This window comes from Struthio camelus, chromosome 1, assembly GCF_040807025.1.
Source record: "Struthio camelus isolate bStrCam1 chromosome 1, bStrCam1.hap1, whole genome shotgun sequence".
NCBI lineage: Eukaryota > Metazoa > Chordata > Aves > Struthioniformes > Struthionidae > Struthio > Struthio camelus.
In genome coordinates, this window is record NC_090942.1 from 82,777,199 (window position 1) to 82,796,595 (window position 19,397).

General features: G+C 40.4%; 1 protein-coding gene across 20 annotated transcripts in view; it reads left to right on the forward strand.

Annotated features, from left to right (window-relative positions):
• Nucleotides 1-19,397, forward strand: part of FAR2 (fatty acyl-CoA reductase 2) — a 155,670-nt gene that overhangs the window by 62,538 nt on the left and 73,735 nt on the right. For all 20 annotated transcript variants that reach the window (XM_068953522.1, XM_068953584.1, XM_068953601.1 and 17 more), the window contains one exon: nucleotides 8,791-9,025. In XM_068953522.1, the coding sequence (XP_068809623.1) occupies nucleotides 8,837-9,025 (189 nt within the window). In that variant the 5' untranslated portion in view covers nucleotides 8,791-8,836. The remainder of the gene's footprint in view (nucleotides 1-8,790; nucleotides 9,026-19,397) is intronic.

Consider the following 19,397-nt stretch of genomic DNA (forward strand, 5'->3'; position numbering starts at 1 on the left):
GTCAAAATGTAGTGCAATGTTAAACTTCAGCCCTTTTCTATTTGGAGTCACTATTGTTTATTATTGAATATACAGAAAGTATTTTAAATAAAAAGGCTCAAATCAGAACTAACTCATGTTAATCCCAGCCGAAACATTGGCAATTGCAGAGGAATTACAGTTGTGAATTTGGCCCAATGAATCAAGTCATTGGAATGGAGTGACTTAGCTCCCAGCATTACCGAGAAGCCAGGAGATCAGTCTCTGTGATGGAAAGCAAGTCACTATTTCAGGTGTTGCTAGCATGCATGGTGTGGGACTCTGCTCTGTAACTCTAAGGCCATAGCATGCTCTATTACTTCCAGATGTCCTGAGGCTAAAAATAACCTGTGAATTCTCTGAAGCAGAGCCTGATGCTCAACAAAACCTTGACATCCGTATAAAGTATCTCGGATGGACAGTTCATGCACAACTAATGTGCCTGCATACAACTGAGATTTCACTGGGAAGTGGCTGAAGCTGTTATCCCCAATGTTATATTCCAGTGCAAACCATGTAAATGACACATGCAGATACTTGTTGCCTTTTCCTTTCTGTTTAATTTTTCTTTAATAATAGAACTTTGCAACCTCTTGGTTCCTTCAATAACAGAATGCTAAGTTATACTAAGTAATATCAGACTGGACTCTTTTAGTGTACAGGTGTTGAACTTTTAATAATATTACTGCTTCTTCATTCATGCACCCGCTTTCTTTCAATTACACTGACTTGCTTCAAACCACACAATTGTTGTGTATTCATTAGTTTTGGAGGAAAAATGCTAATTATTCAAGTAGTCGCCTCTAATGGCCACTGAAGTTAAAATATCAGGTTATTCCTATGGCAGTGAGATCATTTACTTACTGATGATTAATTAGCAAGAAGTTGTACACATGTTTTCAGGCAAAGCACAGCCCCAATAGAAAGAGTTGTTTTTATGTGTTGTAATTACACGCTGCGTTTGTGGAGTCTCTATCACGCATCCTGGGGAAAAAAAAGGCAGATTTCTATGAAGATACATTGTTCAGGCATTCCCAGTGTTCAGTCTTTAACTCATAACACAATTGATGGATTAAGGAGGCAGACTGATGAGATTGAAGTGATCATTTTTATTACTTGTTATTTTAGTGGAAGCTGGTTCACTACATTTGTTATCATGTCTAAACATCTCACATGAATATTCTGACCCTCTCATTTACAGAAATTGCATCCTTATGCAAAGCTGTGAAAGTGCATCAGATACGAGAAAACTCGTCAAAATTAGACTGAGTAGAAGGATACAGTGAGGTCATTTGTGAATCTAGAAATATGTTAACAGGTGTATAGTCCTTTGCTCTTGCACAAGACTATATCTCCTGTCTTCCTGTGCTCCTGAGTTGAAAAAACAAACATCTCAATAAACTAGTTTTTGAAATGGCTGCTGTCCTAGTTGAGTAGGGCACAGAAATCTTACAAGCAGTCTGAACTGTAGTGAGCTATTCACATGCCCTCACTGCGTACCCGTCCCTCACTGCTTGAGCTCCATTTTGCTATCTCCCATCAGTCCTGCAGCCACAGACCTACTGTGGGCAGCGGCAGAGTAGCATCAAATGAGGTTCAGGCATATATTCTCCTTTCTGTTACTATGGCTTTCATAACAGTCAGACTGACAACATCACACCATTGTAAGCTGAATGCAGATTTGGTATTGTTGAAGTACTTGGAACATGAGAGCAGTGTATTAATAAGGTTTTTTTTTAAAATTGGTATATGGATACTTTGTGAAAGGTAATACTTTATCCATAGGTTTTTTTATAGTGTAAATATACAAATATATATGTTTGTGTATATACCCCCCCCCACACACACACACATCTAGAACAAATGCATATCTCCCTATGGTGAGATATGCAGGAGAAAATATATCAATTTTTAAAATTCATTTAGTTTGAATAATTCTGAAAATATGTACGAATTTTACTTTGCTATTTAAACTGCATATTGTTTCCTTGACAGTGTCCTTTGCCAAGGTGTATTTGGGTGAAGATTATAACCTGAGTCTGATTCTGTGCTGTGTTGGATGTGGTATAATTTTCTAAGCCTGAGCAAAGTGTATTTGAAAAACAAGAGCGGATGACACAGTACCATCATGTCTTCCTGTTCAAGTGGCTCTTCCAGGTGTCAGTCACTGGTGAACCAGGTCCCACAGTCTATGCCTAGAGTAATAAATCAGGCAGTGCCAGGGCATAGGCTCAAGCACAAATCCATGAATATCCACCATTTAATTATTAGTATGATCCGTGCAATTCTGGTCCCTGACGGGTCTCCCAGAAAAATGCTAGGCACGGTTAGGAGGTTAAGCCCAGACCTTGCCTAGTGGGAAGTCTGAATGCAGCCATTTTGTGTTGATGACTATCAACACAATTGATGACTATTTGGAAACAAGTTGTGCTATTATAACTGGCTAATTGTCAGCCAGATAATAGTCCCTAGCTGATTTTATTAGCAGTAGTGCAGACATAGCTGTAGGGATCCTGCTTTCACCTGTGTATATTTTAATTTATTTCTCTTCACCGTTGCTTTTGTACAAGGAGGACTGTATTCCATGTACATTGTACTGCAGAGGTGTACATGTTAGTAGATTTACCTATTCTACAGAGGTGATAAGATGAGTGGAACTAAAAGTATTAGGCCTCGGCATTGAGTTTCTGGTTAATTTTGAGCCCGGTTCTCATCTCTTGCCAGTCCTGTATCACAGCAGCTTCATCTCCTTCAGTCAAACTCCCCTTGCTTTGCCCCGTTGCAAGTGAGAGAAGGGACCTGAGCCCTAACCTCAAGGTTGTGGAACTGTGTGTCAGCTTTGGTGTTCCCTCGTCATCTCGCACTACGAGTAAAGATGAAAGGGGGAACAAGTCACTCTATGGTCATGCTTAAGAGAGTATTAATGAACAGAGAGGCAAAAGTTTTTAAATCTTTATAAATAATGCCTTAGGAAGGAGTTCTTCAATCACATATGCTCTCAGGATGAAAAGTTCTGCTTTATGCTTCAGTTGAGGATCTGAGAGTTTTCTGATACAGGAAGAGCGTGTTAGCAGTGTGTTTTTTTTTTTTTTTTTTTTTTTTTGCTTGTCCTTCAGGATGCGCCTCTGGCATGAGAACATGGCTTTATTTGTAATGCAGTGTTGTAGATCATCCTTTCTGTCTGATCCAGAGGAGATTGTTGCAGGCACCAGCAACAGAGCTTTACTCTTAAAGCAGCTTTTGTACTTGTGCCTACAGAGAGACTCATTGTGTTTCCTGGCCGGATGTCCAAAAAGTCGCTGTCTTAGATGAGTCAGCATCAGTGAGGTGTATACTCTTGCAAAGATGCTGTGCCTGGTAATTTAGCTGGTATCAGCGATTACTTTCCTGCTCTCATCTAGTGCCTAAACCACTAGAACAGCTTGTAAGTAATCACTTGAATGTGGGTTTCAGAAAGTCCAGGTCTGGGCCATTCTCACCCCCAGGCCGTACCATCTTGGAGTGCAGTGGGAACCCCCGGCTCTGAAATAGCCTTCATCTGTCTCCATGGCTAGGGGTCAGCTCGCTGGAGACAGCTGCAGACAATGGTTCAGACCTGGCATGTTTTTCTTAATGCTTAATCCCTTGCAGCTTAATTGCCTGGGAAGTTGTTAAATGTTCAGTGCTGATTGCTGATTGCTTATTGCTTAAAAATATATATATAAACTTTTGCAGGGAACAATTTTTCTTTATTTGATTGAGTGTAAAAACCAAAAAGAAGTACCTATAGATCTTTGTAATTGATGAGTAGATATTCAAAATTTCATTAGGCCGAGGAATATACCCTTTGACCTTAGAAATCCTCTAGTTTCTTAAAATCTCCATAGCTTCTTCAATGCTTTCTTTACAAAGGCCAAACAAAATCCTTTACAACCAGAGAAGAGTAAATCCTATTTAAAAATCACTTTCTTAAAAATATCAATAAAAAGATGATTCTGCAAAATAAAAATTTCAGTATTCCTTGACTGAGTTGAAAGGAAAATATCGTAGCAATTTTTGTAAGGGCATATCGTGAATACAAGTCTGAATCTGCCTTTGAATTTGGAACCTAGTAAAAGCTGCTTTAAATTTGCTAGGATGGTAGAGATTCAGGAGTCTCTCTGAACATAGTAGATTGCAGCACTGTGGCTTTTATTTGTGTCATGATCTCAATATATCTATTTGTTTATGCTGAGAAACGGATATGCAGATACTCTCTACTGATAAGTAGCATAACATCAACTGGGTGCCAAGAGCGTTGTATTTTTAAGGCTAACACTTAACTGAAGGAAAACAGAAGTAGTGTAAGGAGACAGGAATCTGATCCCATAATAAGCAACTACTACCTCATTCACAGCTTTTTATTGCAGGTGAGGCCCTTAGCGACCTGATCTAACTCTGAGTCTAGACCTGCTAACTATATGCTGCCTGACTTGGCCTGTTTTATTTTCTGAATAGAAAACAGGAAGGATGTGTACTTTCTTACCTTTTCTTCTAGCCATACAGGAGGAAGAAAATCAGACTCTGTTTGAAGCTTCATTTTGTATGGCTGTGTTTGACGCTTCCATTATCACAGAATCACAGAATCGTTTAGGTTGGAAGGGACCTCTGGAGATCATCTCGTCCAACCTCCCTGCTCAAGCAGGGCCCTCTAGAGCATATTGCCCAGGATCACATCCAGACGGGTTTTGAATATCTCCAGCGAAGGAGACTCCACTACCTCTGTGGGCCACCTGTTCCAATGCTCTGTCACCCTCACAGTGAAGAAGTTTTTTCTCAGGTTCAGATGGAACTTCCTGTGGTTCAGTTTGTGCCTGTTGCCTCTTGTCCTGTTGCTGGGCACCACAGAGAAGAGGCTGGCCTCATCCTCTTGACACTCCCCCTTCAGATACTTGTACACGTTGATGAGATCGCCTCTCAGTCTTCTCTTCTCCAGGCTGAACAGGCCCAGCTCTTGCAGTCTTTCTTCCTAGGAGAGGTGCTCCAGCCCTCTAATCATCTTGGTAGCCCTCCGCTGGACTCCCTCCAGGAGTGCCATGTCTCTCTTGTACTGGGGAGCCCAGAATTGGATGCAGTACTCCAGGAGAGGCCTCCCCAGGGCTGAGCAGAGGGGCAGAATCACCTCCCTCGACCTGCTGGCAACACTCTGCCTCATGCAGCCCAGGAGACCATTGGCCTTCTTGGCCACAAGGGTACATTGCTGCCTCTTGCTCAACTTGTTGTCCACCAGCACTCCCAGGTCCTTCTCTGCAGAGCTACTTTCCAGCAGGTCAACCCCCAACCTGTACTGGTGCATGGGATTATTCCTGCCTAGGTGCAGGACCTTGCACTTGCCTTTGTTGAACTTCAGGAGGGTCCTCCCCGCCCACCTCTCCAGCCTGTCCAGGTCCCTCTGAATGGCAGCACAGTCTTCTGGTCAGCCTCTCCCCCCAGTTTAGTATCCTCAGCAAACTTGCTGAGGGTGCACTCTGTCCCTTCCTCCAGGTCACTGAGGAATACACTGAACAAGACTGGACCCAGGACTGACCCCTGGGGGACACCGCTAGCTACACGCCTCCAACTAGACTCTGCGCCAGTCGCCACAACCCTCTGAGCTCGGCCATCCAGCCAGTTCTCAATCCACCTCACCGTCCACTCGTCTAGCCCACACTTCCTGAGTTTACCTAGGAGGATGTGATGGGAGACAGTGTCCAAAGCCTTGCTGAAGTCCAGGAAGACAACATCCACTGCTCTGCCCTCATCTACCCAGCCAGTCATTCCGTCATAGAAGGCTATCAGATTGGTCCAGCATGATTTCCCTTTGGTGAAGCCATGCTGACTACTCCTGATCACCTTCTTGTCCTCCAGATGCTTAGTGATGACCTTCAATTTACTGAATTATCAGCATATCAGAAATAGTTTTGAAGATGCAGTTGTTTTCCTGACTTTTTGGAGGCAAACTTTTTAAATGGCCTTAAATTACATGGGGAAAAATTGTTAGTTAGGCTTGTAGAGGGCTTGTGCAGCCCTTGCCAGAAGTACTTAATGAAATCTGGCTGCAGGGGTAATTTTAGGGATACTTTAAGGGAGTGTGATTTTTATTTTTTACTCTTCTAGAAAGCATTGAACATCTGTCCACATGAAATCTCATTTGGATAACTCAGAGATCCCAAATGCAACAACATAATAAATTGATATCCAGATTTGGAAATCTTAAGAGCTATTTTTGTTGTAGTCTACAACTATAATGCAAAGAGCTAACGTATGGTGATACAGGTTGAAAATGTTCTGTGTTATTGAAGTGTGAGAAGAAGAATTCCTATTAAAAATTGTGGTAATCTCCAAGTCTGTAGTGCAAGTACTTTATAGATGTACCACGTTGCTAGCAGAATATGAGAGTACACAGCTGAGTAGTATGAAACATTAATCTCATACTGTAAAATGAGTAAAGTAGTTAAACTATACTGAGATTAGGTTGAACTTAACTGACCTTCTGAAAATGAGCTCAAAGCAATGTACACTGTGACTGGAAACTGTCTCACATTTCATCTTTTTGTTTCTTTATGTTCAGTAGAATTATTTCTTCTGGTAACTAAGCCATGAGATAATCTCATTACTTTGTCTGGTTGGCAGGGCATGTGTCATACCAAATTTCTTAAATGTTTGGTCACCTCCATCTCACTCTGACTAAAGTAAAATATTCTTTTAGATTCGCGCATACTGTCACACACTTCCAGGTTCTGCAAATTTCTGTCAATATCCCTCATTTTTTCCCAACCTGAAAGAGATGTGGCGTTCATCTATTATGAATAAGTTAACTATCTAATAATTTAACCTGTTTATCTAGCTTCCCAAGTGGCCAGCTCTTTGACAGAATACGTTTTTAATAGGCCCTAGATGAGATTGTTGCATTCGTTTAAACTGTGAACTAGGCCATACCTGAAAGTAGGCTAAAACCTGAATTTACCAAATCAGAATACCCACAGCTATTAATTTGTAAAATCACATCCTTCAGAAGTGTTTCTGATTGACCCACTTTCTAAAATGGATGGTACACCTGATGATTCATTATAAATTTCTTTCAAATTTGGTATTTTCTTTCCAATGTGGGTGCTGCAGTTCCTGGTATCACTAGGGAACGAGCAATATTTTGCTGGGCTTGAGTCTCTCATTTACATGTCTGGGTTATAGCCCTTTGGAAATAGGCATTTAATGCTTCCATGTAGCCATACTGTGACTGAAAACTTGCAGATTTGTAGGAATGGAAACTCAGGTCGGGGTAGATGCCTCTGCTATAGAACGAGACGATGCCAGCACATTAACACAGACTGCAGATCACTTTAACTCCTGTGGGTGCTAATGCCTTTGTAAAAATGCAGAAATCTACACTTCTGTTTCTATATATTTGTGTTTCTGGTGCTGAAGAATTAATATGCAGCTCATTTGCATTGTGTTGAAAAATTTAAAATGGCCAAGATTGTCTTTGAAGCTTCTGCAGGAGGAGGAGAAGTTTTTCTGGGGTACCTGCAGATCATTCCTACAATCCCTGAGCATCTGACTGAAAGGGTTCTACCGTTCTTTTTTCTTTTTGTTTCAGATTTTGTAGGCTTGCTTCAAAATGTTTATTCCTATTTTACATGATCCTTTCCCTTGCAGTGGAGGCAGTCTAGTTCATGCATGCTGTGATTTCTGCAATGCTTTAAAGACAGTGGTAGGAGTTGGTTTGTTTGTTTGGTTGGGTTTTATTTGTTTTTTTTTTTCCCTTCAGTTAGTCTAACAGAGAAAGGGGCTATTCTGGGAGGATTCAGTCCAGCTTTGTCATTTAATTGACTTAGAGTTTGATTTGGGATGGCTGGGGACATGTAGGACTGAAACCATTGCACCTAATTATAAAACTTAACTGGGACACTTCATGTGGGAGTCCAGACATGTGCCAGCCCCCTTATATAAGTCAATGGAAGGGGCCAAGGATCTCCAGAGGCCAGTTCAATGTACCTAAAATCTCTCCATCGACCGTCAAGAAAGCATATGACACGTAAGCTGCTAAGCTAGGTACCTCAATTAAGTTCTCAGAGTTAAGTGGGACAAATTGGGGCCTTAATATCTGGTTATGTATGATGGCCTACATAGGAGCATAGTATTGCAATATTCCAAAGCAATGTCATGGCACTGTATCTTCCACGTAGAAGAACTTTCTCCATGGGTTTGCCACAAATCAAAGACAATAGGAGAAGACTGAACACAATTTGCAAAGTGGTGACTGACAAGAAATGGAAGCACCTGTCGCAGTGGAGTTTGTGTGATCTAGCATGGCATGTGTGATGTCTGTTAGGAGATCCGTTTCTGTTTCCTTTTGTATTACTGACCTAGTCTGTGAACTTACAACAATCATGGCATCTATTCGTGGTTCCCACTTCACAATCTATGAGATAAATGCTGTTCAACGCTGCAGTGAATGTCTTCTGCTAGAAGTCTTGGACAGCATAAGCTATAGTCTAAATTATGACTTCTAGGTGCAACTATAGCATAATATAGAAGATGAAGCTGAACTTGATTTTTAAGCTTTTCACATTAACCTTTTTCTTTGTTGTAGTTTATGTTCATAATAAATACTTGAGAAAATCATCTTTAAGGTTGTCATTGACTGACCTAATGTAAACTGCTTTAGCTGGTGTACTAGGAAATGTAATCTCAGACTATAGTTCCTAAATAACTGATCTGTGTCTTGACTCAAACTTCATGGCCTTTTATAGCCTTATTTCTGCATCTTTTCAGGTGCCTTCCGTAAGAAGTTAAAGGAAGGACACAACAACAGAACACGATGTCTTCAGTTTCAGCTTATTACAATGGAAAGACTGTCCTCATCACAGGAGCTACAGGTTTCATGGGCAAAGTACTGGTGGAAAAGCTACTGCGCTCCAGCCCTGACGTGAAAGCCGTGTATATACTTGTAAGGCCAAAGGCTGGACAGTCAATGCAAGAGAGAGTGGCAAATATGTTGAAATGCAAGGTAAGTTTATTTATTATTGCAAGGTAAGTTTATTATTTTATTCTAGACTCTAAATGGAAATCTGTTTAGCTGGGTGCAGCAGAGGACTTTTTCTTATATTCTACACATGAAGAAGAAAATACTTTCTAGGGCTTTAACCTCTGTGTATTTGTGTTGTGTCTAAATACAAAAAGAATTGCGCATGAATGAACTCAAATCTGCCTCTTTTTGATAGTGATGCAGGATTTAAAACTGTAGTGATGTAATTCTCTTATTCCTTTCCACATTGCCATTTGTTGAGGATTCATTTTTGCAAAAACATATTACCGTAAAAGTGGCACAACTTTTATGAAATTACTGATAATAAGTGTTCTGTGTTCACATGGTTAACACTAACTTTTACCAAATGCTTTTGTTGCAAGAAGGATAGCATTTTGCTTTCATGAACTACTTTTTCTCCTTCTCTATTTTAAAAATTAGTGTTCAAATGTTAGTATTCAAAAATAAAATTGAGTGCGAGCCCATCACAACTTACTCCTTGCCCTTGTTGGGGTGTGAAACAAACACACTGCCAGCATAAACTGTGGTACTTCTTTCATAAGACGAGGCCTGCTGGCGACCTATAGTGGGATGTGCTTTGCTGCAGTACAGTTGGGCATCTGCTGTCTTTTGATATCAGACACAGTTTAACCTCAGTTATGAAATGCTGAAATACTCTTGCATCTGAGGAGGGTGTTTTCCAAACCTGCCTGCAGCAGAGCGCGTATGTTAAGTCAGTTTAGTGCATTGAAGAAAAGACCCATATGCCTTCCATGCGCACTTGTTTCTTTTGAGCTTTTGGCCTGCTGCCCTGGTGAAGAAAACCAAGTATCTAGCATGAGAAGGACACCCAAGCCTCTTGCTACGTTGAACGTGAAGGCTTGTAAGGAGGCACTAGTAGGGTAGTTATCTACTGTGGACGTGACCTGAGGACCTAGAGAACTTAGACCACTGGAAAGGTCATAAACGTGCTCAGACCCCTCCAACTTTGATAAGTACCAGAGTTCAAGCTGATGTTCCTCCTGGTGTGAATTTGCGCATAGACAATACGAATGTTGCTTTGGCCCTACAAGGCAAGGACTTACTTGGAATTAATTTGAAAAAGGGCAACATATCTTTAGAGTGGTGTTTTAAAACTGTGAACGGGACTTGACTGTCCAGAAAAGTGTTCCTTCTAGTTCTATGGGTGTTAGAGATAAAATAGAGCTATAGATAGCATACTTAGAGACAAACAGGTCTGGAAGAGGAGATTAGTAGGGCTGAGAGAAGGCATAGGTTATTTCTGCTACTGTCCTGAGGCATCAAGCTAGAAAAATCTCAAATATACCTATCAACAGAATTTATTTTTTGTCTTTTTAATAGAGGGTATGTTCTTTCCTTATTAAGGAGAACTTTTGTGTTATTAAATGATACAAAGGGAACCATCACATTGGTTGCTTTATCCAAGTCTGACAAGTGCACAATTTGTTCATTACTTTCCTTTCAATTAACATTATTCACCTGTTTCTACAGCTTTTGTCACTGAAGACTGTGGATAGTGGTTTTCATCATCAAACAGCAAAATTTGAAATGTGTTGTGTTTGCATAGATTTTGCTTATTTTTTTTTAATCACTAAGAAAATGAAGAACCAAGCTATTTTTCAAGACTTCTAACGCTTTGTTTGCGTTGTTTGCATAAATATTACTGGTTTATTCCTTCAGTTGCTCAGCAGAGCTCAGTGTTGTTGTTAGCGCTAGGTGAGGTTCCCTAGTAGCTGTTTTATTGTTGCAGCTGTACTAGATGTACCCTTTCTTTTCCTAGCATGTGTCAGCAGTTTTGGAGATGCCAACAGCAAACTGGACTTAATAACCTCTCCTTGAACCTTGCAACAGTGTTGCTTCAATGGGTTTGACATGAATAAAAGCAGGAGGCAAGTCCCTATGTGAGGTTCCTGCAGCCTTGAAAGGAGAAAACTTTAGGGGAGTGCGTTCACAAGTCGTTCAGGTGCCTCAAGGAGGAAGATGGGGTTGTACTCTGGCATTTCTCATTTTCACATCCTAAAAAAGAAGTTTCCCAGGAACCAGAGAAATAGATAAAAACAGATTGCCAGCTTCTAAATATTCTGTAGAAACAGATGAAAATAGTAGTTGGGATGAAATAAGATGAAAATTAAAAGCAGATTGACAGGAATTATTTGCATTCTATAATGCTTAGGTTTTTCAGGTCCTATGGAGACTCCAGATTTTTATTAGTCTTTACAATATTTCAAAAGAAATTGCCTGTTGTTTTTGATCTCTCTTTGTATAGCTCTTTGCACAATCTGTGAAATTTTGAGTGGTTTCTATGATTATGTCTACAGGGGTTTAAACTTTGAAGCATCACATTTGTGAACTGTCCTGCTCACAGTGTGTCCATGCAAACACAACAGAAGGTGACTGCTGTTAAACAAAAGAAAAAATTGTAAATAATGAAAGGGCAATGCAGTGTGAAGGGACAAAGTACCTTACTTAGTACTTTTAAAATGTTTGTTAACTTGGAATTTTTCAAATTCAGAGTTGAACATGAAGAATGAAATCTAAAAATAATTTGGGCATAGATCTGAATCCTTTCAGTGTCTTCTGGAGATGCTGAGCACATGGCGTTGAAATGTAATATAACACTGATTTTCCTCAGATTTTGTAAAATTAGTTTAACATGAAAATGCTTTATTGCATTAATATGAAATGTTTAATAAGCAGATAGTTAATTTTCTCTGTATCAACTGCAAATTGAAAGTGTGCATGGAAGAATGTGTGGAACATGGTGACCTTGCCTATTTGTGAAAAGAGATGTTCTGTTTTCCAGCAGTGGCTCCCCAAGGGAATCAAGCCATCACCCTATGCTTAATGAAATGTCATGTCTGGATAGGGCAGAGCACAGCTGTTACACAAAGAACACATCTCGGTATTGGTTTCACCCTGAATGTGTCTGTAGATATGGATCCCAAGGCAAAGCTTGGTAACACTGTTTTATGCATTAGGTTCTGGGATACGTATATGCATCACAGGTAGGAAAACGTATAAACAAATTTTCTTCTTTATGTTCTCTCTGATCCCTCCATGTGCAGAAATAGGCAGGAATGCTTGTGGGATTTGGTCTCAAATTCTCTCAGTTATTAGGATAACACCAAGTCACTGGTTGTAGTTTTTGGTTTTGCCCAGTGAGAAAAGAACTTTTTCTGTACCCTGCACACAGCAAAACAACACTGCTGGCTGCTGCCAGGCTGTTTCTCAGATCTATGTATTCTGTGTTCATAACTAAAAGATTGATCAGAATGGGGAGTGAAAGTGACTCTGGGCATTGTCCCTGATAGTTCAGAGAGAAAATGGGGAGACTGTGAGGCTGCCAAAAATGGGGAGGTGATTTTGCTGCGTATATCCAGAAATACTGTCACATTCTACTGCTTTTTAGTGTAGTCAAACTACAGTTTACCCTTATGCTGCCAATGGTTACAGTGTACAGTGCAGACAGTTTCTCTCTTTGGCCTCTCTCCTGCCAAGAAGAACCATGTGTTTCGATGAAAATGGACATGAAAACTGAACCAAACTGTCTCATCGCGTACCAGCATTACCAGAAGCCTTTGCCCCTTCGTTATTCCCTTGCCAAGTGCATCATGTTTATACAGTAAGACTTCTTTCTATATGTTAGCCCTATATATTTAGGCAAACAATGCCAGGTTTCTCTTTCACCACCTCCCTCCACCATCCCTTTCCTCACTCCCTCACTTGTGCACCTTTCTCTTAATTAGTGAAGATTCCCTATGCCAAACCAGTGTAGTTGTATTACCTCTGCAACAGCATCCTCTAAATCGCCACAGCCATTGTAATGGTGTATGTGTCAGTACTTGGATGTAGAAATGAGTGTTGATGATGGAATGGCTCCCATATGCTCACTAAGACGCATAGAGACTGTGCTAACTGGAGTGCAACACAGCTGAAGGTGTTTTCTTTTTATTATATATTTAGCTTTACCTCACTTTGGTCAGGAGTTTAGCAGGCATAACTGTGGTATTTTTATACCAAAGGAACAAATCTGCCATTTTAACCAAAACCTTTTTTTTTTTTTTTTTAACTGACCCCATAATTTGTCAAAGGTGTGATAGAGAGGAGTTAAATCTTAAGAATGGTAACATAACTGATACCAGAGCAGGCAATATTCTTGAACCGTCGTATCCCTCTTTCCTGAGCTAACGCCATCTGCTGCGCCTGACCATTTCATGTTTTTCTCTTCTCCAGTTTGTATTTCTTTTCGGATTTTGGAGGCTGGTAAAGTTCTGTTTTGTGGTGTATACTATCAGCTAATAGCCTGCTTTCCTGCAGCATGAGGAAGGACCAAGAAGCTAGCTGATGCTTCCAGCCAGATAACCTTTCACACTGAACAAAACCTCCCCTTCAGCCCTGGGCTCAAGACTCGCTTGCTTGTCCCACGAGTCACTTTGTGCTGTTGGGCATTGGCAGCCCCGTAGCTGCTGCTCGTCTCCACTCTCTGCCTAGAACATGGGTTTCTGGGGCAAGACAGGGGCAGCGGCATTGCCTTCTTTGGGTGCTGAGCCAAACCACGTACCAAGCTACAGCCTTATCCTGTGACAACTGCTCCCTGCTTGATCCAGATCCACCCCGTGTTGTGACTAAGGTCATGAAATCTCCCACTTTGTCTTTTAAGTAAGCAGAGAGATCTGGCAGCTGTATGCCTTGCCTGTTCTTTTGTCTGTCCTACACGCAAAGCCATGACTGCTGGCCGGATAATAAACAATCTGAGAAGCATGAAGGTCCACCTTGTGATCTATTAGCATAAGCAGATCTGGACTTCCTACACCTCCTTTCTCTGCTATTGCCCTTGCACTGTCGTCAGCACAGACGGCATGCTGTGAAAAGGTTGGAAGTGCAAGAAGTGCAACAGGTGGAAGTGGCAAGATTTTTTTCCCGATTTCTTTTTCTTTTTTTATGAATATACACATGTTGGAAGAGAAATCATGAAAAGAGGAAGGTTGAAAGAAATGCAGTGTTTGGACTTGTGTCCTCCATTGCATCAGTCAGATGAATTCAAGCTGCATTCAGCTAAGGAAGATAGTGTCTTTGCGTGACTGAGGCAATTGCTTTATAAGCTATATCCCAGAGAAAAGCAGCTCATCTTATAATTTAATAATTTTCTAACATTTAATAGCGTGCGTGGATGCTGCACAATAATTTAGAATTTCTCTACATGTTACATAAGTTGTTCAGAGATGCATTCAAAGCTACGGATTTAGAAACAACCCTAAATCATCGTTACTGTGCATGTTTTGTTTCAAATACATGACTAATGACAGTACTGTAAATAGTAAAAACCACAATTTTCTGTTTATATAACATATTTATTTGCCAAGAAGTTCCAGTGCGTCTGGTGAGTCTGAGTCGTTTGGGGACCCTTTTGCAGACTGATTTGCTCTGGGATACTTGAAATTAGAAATCTTTAAAAGAAGCACTCCAGATGAGCAGTCACTTTGAAAACACTGGTCAATTTTCATATTTGAGGATGTGTTTGCTGCGTCCATACTCTTTACTAGGACCACATACTTATTCTTTATTGTTTATGCATGTGGAAATGTAGACACGAAACAAAGTGTTGAGAGGTGTCTGTATCTCATTCTCAGACGATGAGCTTTCATTTTTTTTAATGAAGCTGGAGAGAAAACACTGGTGACAGAACTGGGATATGATTTAAACATTCACAACCAGAAAGAGGAAGCAGTCAAAAAATGAGTTTGTGATATTGCTAAAGAAAGGACTTATGTTTTGGTTATGGGAAGATATGATGAACATCAGGACATCCAAAAGAGATGTCAGCCAAATTCAGTGATGACGCTAAGAGAGAGAGAAGCAGGTCAGGAACAGAAGAGTAAAGGAATAAGTCCGTGACAGAATGGTGACAGCAGTGGAAATGTTGAAACGAGGCGGGAGTGCAAATACAGAAGATAAAAGGACTAGCAAAAGGCTGCAGGAGTATGAAAGGTTAGAAACTCTAACAAAACGGAGGAAAAAAGAGAAAAGAGCAGGTCTGCAGAAGCTAATATGAAGACAGTGTTTGGAAAAGGAGTTTGTAAAAAGTAGCAGAAGGCAAGTGTGAGAAGTGGGGGATTAGAGTTGGTGAATGTCACAGATTTTTGCTCTAAAAATCCTTTAAGTCTGAATAAAAAGCCTGATGAGCTCATGAGCAGAATGAGGAGAAGCAGTTTAGGGTGATCAGAGAGCCTGTGGGAGTGAATTACTACCATGACTTTGAATTATAAAAAGGATTATGCCTGATTGAAAACTGGAAACCTTGTGCCTGCCATATAGCCCTCTTGAATTACAGTTTTTCACATCCTAAGATGATCAGATAATGTTTTCCTGGATGATGTCTCCTAAGATTTCCTAAGTATATTAATCTTCATTGTGCTTTTAGGAGCGTGGGAGGGGAGTTTGTTATGTATAAGATATTCTGAGAAGAAGGCTTTTGTCTGTCATTTAGATGTTACTTTTAATTTTTTTTCCTGGTCATTTATTGAAAAGGCGAAGTGATTTGTTGATGCACATCTATTAAACTAATTCTTTGCCCCTCCGTCTTAATTGTGTTGCAAGAGAGAAGAGGTTAAGTCGCTACCCATTCTGTTCTCTCTTCTCTGCAGTTCTGGACCAGAATTATGCACAACTAGTATTTTCTTTCGCAAAACAAAATCTTCTGAAGCTCTAAACCTTCTTTTGGCCAGTTAAATAGTCCATTTTCTCTCTTCCTCTCTGTGTCTGTCATGACCTCATGCAGACGTCCCTGTGGTCTGAGTAATTCTCTGTTCCTCCCAGGCACTATTATCAAGGATCTGAAAGAGGTACCGTTCTCCTATTGCAGGGGGAAAACAAAGTCTCTTTTTTATCTTCTCTTTAAGATCAGTCTTTGACACTGTCACGGTGCAGTTGCTATTCCCAGAAAAAGTCATCACCTATCTTAATCAGTGGTGAATATTGTAGAGGACACTATAGAGATTTTACTATTTCAAAAATAATACTTCTATTTACTGCAGTTTTGGCTAGTTTTTTTTTTAATGAACTTGAAAATGCAAGTCTTTTTCCTTCCTATCTTGTTTTTGTGTGCTTGTCTCTGCACTTTTCCCTTAAAAGGTTAGTCATTTGGGCTGTGCTGTTGGCAGTGAAATGTTCTATTTATGATTTTAGAAGGTTAATCGGTTCTGAAATACTTCCTTTGGAGGCAGAAAAGCCCTTCTATTAAATCTGACTTCCAAAATGCTTTATAGGTTCTTCTTACTGTAGCAACAGAGGCAAAAAGGAGACTGTTACTAAGAGTTCCAGAATATCCTACATATCACAGGCCAAGACTGAGACAATATTTTTGTATTCGTATGTGTTTGAAGCACAAATAAATGATGGCGGTTCATGTTTATTTTGTGAATTAAAATGTTTTGGTTTTAAAACTCGACACATCAAATTCCTCATCTGTCACCCTGAAAAGCAGTTACAGGTTTTGACGAGCTCTGACCAGTTCGGTCTTCCTCTGTGCCCAGTTGTCTTCAAATTATTTACGTCGTTTGTAAGCTTGGAAGATGCTTGCTGACCCAGAGTAGGGAGCGTTTGCCATTTAGGGGCACATCCACCGAGACAGGCAGAAGGAAGGTACTGTTATTGCTTATCCAGATGCTCAGGACACCTGCAAGAAAAGAGCAGCATAAAGTGTAGCGTCCTGTTGGTACAGTCCCATCAGAGCGTCTTGTGCCTCATCAGAGCTGGCATCTCGCCAGAGCACGGCTTTGCAGCCTTGGTGTGAAGGTGCTCCATCTTTCATATCAGCCTCTTACTACAAAGGAGAATGTAATGTTCGTGAGGTGTGTAGCAGACAGATCATGGCTAGTGCATGGGTAATACGACTTGTGCAAAAGATAGGCAAGGTTGCTTTCTGGAGTTCAGCTTTCTACACACTTATGTATTCAGTTGCAACAACAAAGGAGTTAGTTGTTTCTGTCTTGCATGTTACTATCCTACACAGATATTCACCACCTATAAAATAATACAGAAAAAATTGCCTTTATTTTTATCCTTGTTCCATTGTTTCAAAATAAATGATCAGATTTCAGAAGCTGTTTTTGTTCTTGTTTTCACTCAATACCGTCCAGTGAAGTAAAGCATGAGCTAAACAGCAGCACATCTAGCAGAGAATATAAATCCTCAGATGTAAACCTTCCTGAAAAATCCCTCTAGCTGATTGTACGTTAGAATGCAATAAAGTAAAAGAAGCCTGAAAAGAAAGGAGAGATCTCTGGTTTCACATTAGATATCCAGCAAGACTGATGCACAAATTTAAATAAAGACATTTTTCTGTTAAATTTGTAAAGATTACATGGTTAATTTTATGCAATTCTTTCAGAACACTGATAGTCAGTGACCTCATATCAAAAGAACATTTTGGTCAAGCTCCTTATGGAGTAGATAAAAAAAATTATGCACTGCAGTCCAGTTAATATATACATTTGTGTATATACAAATGCACATGTAGACATAAAGGCGCACTCTCTTTCAAGCTAGCCATTTTTATTTTATTTTATGGTGGATATGCTAAGGGATTAGTGTGTTAGCAATGATGATATGTGCAGGGAAGAATTCTGCTAGCAGATGAAGGACAAAATAAGGAAGGATCCAACCTTTGAAGCAAATGATCAGACAGTAAGCTTAGAATGATGAAATTACAAAAAATACCAAAAAGTAAGATGTTCTCATCAGTAGCACCATTGAGGTTCCAGTCAAGCTGTGTTTGCTGCTGTGTATAAAATTAAATGCATTTTTTAATTCTTGCTAAGCAGCGACATTTTAGGACCTCTGTAGCCAGCAACTACTACTTGTCATCTTTTCTATAACGTGCAAAGGTGTCCTACAGAGAAAGAGGGAATCTCGCCAGGGAATTAGCAAATTAAGATTGCAAGTGAGTGACATCTTTAAAGGATCTTCATAACTTTGCTGGAATTTGCACTTACGTTAAACGCTTTCTGGTGTGCAGCCAAGGCCCAGTTCCTGAAGCCAGTGGAACTTCGCTTAGTATTCGCTTAGTAACTTCGCTCATTTGACTTTTATTGAATATCTCATCAGGGCTAGATTTCAGAGGAATGCTCAGGTCTTAGAGAGAAGATGGGCCCAAATAAGTAACTTTCAGTTGTCTTTTCAATTACATGCATGCCAAAGTACTGGATTTTCTTTTTATTCTGGATTTTTTGGTTTCTTTCTTACAAAAAAAAAAAAAAAGTATGTGTTTCATTTCACTGCCAGTATTTCAACTGTCGGTGAGATTGTTTTAAACATAGTAAGAACTGCTTGATGCAGGAATGCAAGGGCAGTACATCGCTCTTCTATCCTGCCTGGGAAAGCAACACTGTTTGACTCCAGCCTGAAGACCTTGGAGCATTATCTGAGTAGACAGTCTCTGGATGTGGAAGGAACCAAAAGCAAGCAGCAACAATTATATTAGTACTGCTGGCTCTCAACTACTTTTTTTGCCCGTGTGGTTGTGTTCAGTAGTGTGATCTTAAGCCTAGGTTTTTGTAAATATCTGCAAATCCGTTCCTCCTCTGTATATGTATCAGGACATGAATTCACAAATCCCTTTTCTCTGGGTGCCCTGATAAAGATAGAAAATTATCTACATTCCCTAAGTATAGCTTTCTGGCATGGAGTGGAATGAGGAAAGCAGGGAGGTAGAAAGAGTATCCTAATATTAGACTTTTGCAGGTAAATAAAGGGAAGGTTTAGATTCTCTAAAACACAAAATTCACTTTTATGCCAGTCAGACATCCTCTGTCCAGAGATTCCTCCCTTTTTGAATGTCGGTCTCCTTGCCAGCAGACGGCATTTCCTAAGCTGTGAAAATCAAGAAAGTGGGAGAGCGTGCATGGGAGGTGTGGAAGCAATGTGACAGGGAAGAGGGAGGGCAAAGAGTTCAGCATGGCATTCGCAAGGGGGGACAGCAAAAGCGCAAAGAGAGAGCAGAGAAAAGCTCCACTTCTTAGGCTTGAGAGTTTACACCAGTAGCATAAATTAGAGCTACTTCCCAGCAGTTTTAGCTGGCATCAGGGCCTTACAGCAACATCATTAGAGAAGTCCTGTTGGGCAGCCTTTATAACCCTCAGATTTCTTCTGTTTTCCCGTTTTGCTCCGGCACGCAAGAAAGCTGAGCTTTTGGGCAGCGGCGCAGCATGTTTTGTGTTCAGAATTTTGCCAAGTGACCCGTTCACAAATGAAGCCTCCAGCTAACGTTGTCTTTAAACAATGTTTTTGTCGTTCTGCTGGAGTCTGCGACTTGGCTCTTAACTTGCGTAAGCTG